This window comes from Dipteris shenzhenensis, chromosome 8 (assembly GCF_047967505.1).
Source record: "Dipteris shenzhenensis isolate YYH24624 ecotype China chromosome 8, Dip_SZ_1.0, whole genome shotgun sequence".
NCBI lineage: Eukaryota > Viridiplantae > Streptophyta > Polypodiopsida > Gleicheniales > Dipteridaceae > Dipteris > Dipteris shenzhenensis.
The window spans coordinates 13,163,746-13,167,479 of NC_141603.1; the positions used below are offsets into that span (position 1 = coordinate 13,163,746).

Here is a 3,734-nt window from a genome sequence, read left to right on the forward strand (position 1 = left end):
GTTTTGAATTTCTTTGCCACTTGGCAGTCTTTAAAACATCTGACTAAGGAGATGGGAGATTTCAATGGGACTAGAGGGGGACATGCTAAAAAACAATGCCTTGTGGGGGGGTCAAGAGGGGGGGGAATAGAGACAGTGATAAAGGTATTCATTTTTTAAACCTAAATTTCATCTTTGCCATGATCCATCTTCCCCTTGCTCTCTTGTGTGAATCAATGTTTAGGTGTGAACCCTACCCTCAAAGTCCCTTGCTTTCCAAGTCATCTTGCCCACTTTGTCAAGGTCTCTAGTAGGAGGATCTTAGCTATTAGATCCCTAGGCCTTTTAAATCAAATCAATATGAATCACATTACTTAGCCGACCTGATTTTTGCATGGTTGCAAATAGAGGCAATGAAGTATTAATACGTAGATACTTATGTCGATAGGCATTAACAGCAGTAGACATGACTTTAAGAGTCAACATCAATGTGTCCTTAGATAGGATAGCACCAATAGGATAGACAAGTTGCTTAACATGTGTCTACATAAGTTTGCCTTGTTTCATGCTCAGGCCATAGATTATTGCATGACAGCCGTACGTCAAATAGATGCTCTATCTTACACTCAACCTCAACGATTGAGAAAGTGTGTAAGTTGCATGTTTTCACTGGTGAAGCCTTTGAATCCTTAAGTTAGGAGAGGGACATATTTACATATTTTGAAGTTAGAGCACATTCCCGTTAAGGGGATTTTCAATTTTTCGCTATTTCACAATGCCCAAAAAGGTAGTTGACAACATTCTTGTTGCCTATCCATTAACATCGTGAAAAAAAGCGATGTTAAGCACACATGTAGGAGTTATGCCATCTTCACTTCAAGAGAGCAAATCGCCATGTTCTGAACCACTCGAATTGAGTCTTTTTCTCTCCTCCAGCATTTTGAAAAGTATGGATGTCCTTTTACCCATCATGTTCCCCCCTCTCTCCAAGATTTTGCAGAGCTGTTGGAGCAATCTATGGGGCAATGCAGGAAGGGGTTCGAAGTAGATTTCGAACCAATCTATATATGAAGTTGAAGATAGAACAAAATGGAACCAATCTATATATGAAGATGAAGATAGAACAAACAAAAGAAAGGGAGGAAAGTGGATAGTAACGAGATAGGAAGGGGAGTGATCCACAAGGGAGCCAATGGGAGGAAAGAAAGAGGGATGGGCCTATCTATCTCACCACAAAAATAGATTTGACACAAAGAGAGAGAGAGACAACAAAGTGTGCCAACTTTAGCGTTTGTAATTCACAACAAGAAAGACTTTTGTTCTTCGTGCAAGCTTTCTCATCTTAGCTTTCTTCTCAAAATTTTCAGAGATGGCTGCCTCGTCGGTTGCCTGCTCTCACAACATCGCCCCCGCCCTCTCCCTCCCTTCCTCTTCTTCCCTCCCCAAGTCCTCCCGCTTCTTTGGCTCCTCCTCCGCCTTCTCCTCCTCCAATGGCTCCCGCCTCTCCATGGCCGCTGAATGGCTCCCTGGCCAGCCTCGCCCCGCCTACCTCGACGGCTCTGCTCCCGGGTAGGCTTGTTTCTCTTCTTCTTTAATCTTTCTCTTCTTTCAGCTTCTTCTGCTTCTGTGTCTTTGGTGGTGAAAGGCTTTGGGTTGGTAGTAACGTGGATGACTGCTGATACGGAGAGAGAGAGAGAGAGTTTGTTAGTGTGTGAGAGAGAGAGACTACTGAGCACCAACGTGCATTTGTACATTCCGCCATCAGCAGCTGAAGGAAGTTGTCGCGAGCTGGAATTGCCGCCCACCGGGGCTTTAGCTTTACTCGGTTTACTCTTTTATGCTCGAAACGTAGTCCGGCAGCAGTGTCTACCAATGCCATTACACGCCTGTGCTATGAACAGTGGGCTATGAACATTGTCTACCAGTCCCATTGCGTGCCTGTGCTATGCTCGAGGTTTGAGCTGGATATGAGGAGCTTTATGGGAGCTCATACTAGCCGAATCGTAGGCCCTTGTTGTGGACTCGTTTCTGGGCTTGAGTTTGTGTGGCGGTTAATGCCGATGATAAAAGTGTGGTGTTGGTAGTGGTAACGATGTCAATGGATAAAGACGAAACTCCATTAAGCGTGGAGAAGGATATTGTCATTACGTAGTGTAGAGGTTGATCAATCTGATGAGGTGCTTCCAGATCGATCGGGATGGAGCTGGGGGTCTAATCTTCAGTTCACTCTGCAATGGTTTATCCATTACCATGCACTCTAACGGACGGATCCTCTCTACATGTGCAGTGATTTCGGATTTGATCCTCTCGGCCTGGCTGAGGTTCCTGAGAATTTTGCTCGGTATCAGGAATCCGAACTCATCCATTGCCGATGGGCAATGCTTGCAGTGGTATGTTCACTTCAATGTATTCATTTCTTCTCTCGCACTCGAGTGGCTTGGATTTGTGATTGTATTCATTGTGTCGTGTAGCCTGGAGTACTGGTGCCTGAAGCTCTTGGTCTTGGCAACTGGGTCGATGCGCAAAAATGGGCCGCAACGCCAGGAGGCCAGGCAACTTACTTTGGTAACCCCGTTCCTTGGGGCTACCTCCCAATCATACTCGCCATTGAGGGTCTCGCCGTAGCTTTCGTCGAGGCCAAGAGAAACGAGGAGAAGGATTCAGAGAAAAGGAAGTATCCCGGAGGTGCCTTCGACCCTCTAGGCTTTTCGAAGAATCCCGAGAAGTTTGCCGAATACAAATTGAAAGAACTTAAGAATGGTAAGTATACTCTACATCCTCGTGCTTGATGATAAGTTATGAGTTTACACGACGGATTGAATTAATGCATTTGTGATTTATGCAGGCCGATTGGCTCTCCTCGCCTTCTTGGGATTTTCCATTCAGGCGATCGCATACCCAGGCACAGGGCCGCTGGAGAATTTGGCCTCCCATCTTGCTGATCCATGGCACAAAAACATCGCTGATATCATCATCCCCCGAAGCATTCTGTAAAATCAACACAAGTTCCGTGTGACTGTGCATTCCGATTCCATAAGAAGCGCAGCCGTTCAATCCTTATCAGTGGGATGGTGCCTTCCGCAAAGTTTTTCTGGCATGAAGTGGACCGTTTACAAGAAAAGGCAGTTGCGTGTGGGCGTCTACACCTGGAACTGTCTGTTGTTTGCTGGGTTAATATTTGCTGTCTGTCGCACAATTGAAACAGCTCGAGATCAATTTTGGGGCTCATATTTTCATTTAGGCCTAGTCGTTAATTATACAGTCTGATCTTGAAGTCAGAAGATTTGCTAGACCGTATCCTATTTCCCCTTTCCCTCTGATTGTTCAAGTAAAGTGCCTCCGCTGCTAATCTTTCTCCTCTGCTCTCGCAGTTCGTGCTGCACCTTGGATCAGATGCTTGTTTTCTGTTCCCTTAATTCTGCGAGTTCATTCCCAGTCATCTGCAATATTCGATGTTCTGATTTCAAAACGCTCATTCATTCTATGGCAAGTATTTCTTCATAAATGTATCCAAATCCACACAATTGCATTGGAGGAAACACAATCATGCATGCTGCTTGCTTACTTTTGGCGCTCAATGTTAGCAGAGTCATCGCGTGATTAATGAGGCCCAATTTCTCTTTGTATGACTAAAACTTTTAAAGACAATGTTGCAGCGCCCAATCTTTTCCAGACTCAGTACTGTTTGTTGACTTGCCCACATCGTCTGGCGACTCTGGCCTCCAAAGAGTAAATGTTCACTTTTTTTTTTTCAT

At 45.0% G+C, this 3,734-nt stretch overlaps 1 protein-coding gene across 1 annotated transcript; it reads left to right on the forward strand.

Annotated features, from left to right (window-relative positions):
• Window positions 1-1,250: 1,250 nt before the first annotated feature.
• On the forward strand, window positions 1,251-3,466 carry LOC147899130 (chlorophyll a-b binding protein 1B-21, chloroplastic-like). Its single transcript, XM_087377971.1, has 4 exons — window positions 1,251-1,548; window positions 2,267-2,369; window positions 2,451-2,739; window positions 2,825-3,466. Exons 1-4 carry the CDS (start codon window positions 1,349-1,351, stop codon window positions 2,971-2,973), a joined length of 741 nt encoding a protein of 246 aa, XP_087234097.1. The 5' UTR covers window positions 1,251-1,348; the 3' UTR covers window positions 2,974-3,466.
• The last annotated feature ends 268 nt before the right edge of the window (window positions 3,467-3,734 follow it).

What these genes read in the sequence shown, in the direction of transcription:
- LOC147899130 (XM_087377971.1), top strand. Translation starts at nt 1,349, where the DNA reads ATGGCTGCCTCGTCGGTTGCCTGCTCTCACAACATCGCCCCCGCCCTC. An exon ending in GATGGGCAATGCTTGCAGTG is followed by an intron (nt 2,370 to 2,450) that starts GTATGTTCACTT and finishes TGTGTCGTGTAG; the next exon opens with CCTGGAGTACTGGTGCCTGA. An exon ending in ATTGAAAGAACTTAAGAATG is followed by an intron (nt 2,740 to 2,824) that starts GTAAGTATACTC and finishes TGATTTATGCAG; the next exon opens with GCCGATTGGCTCTCCTCGCC.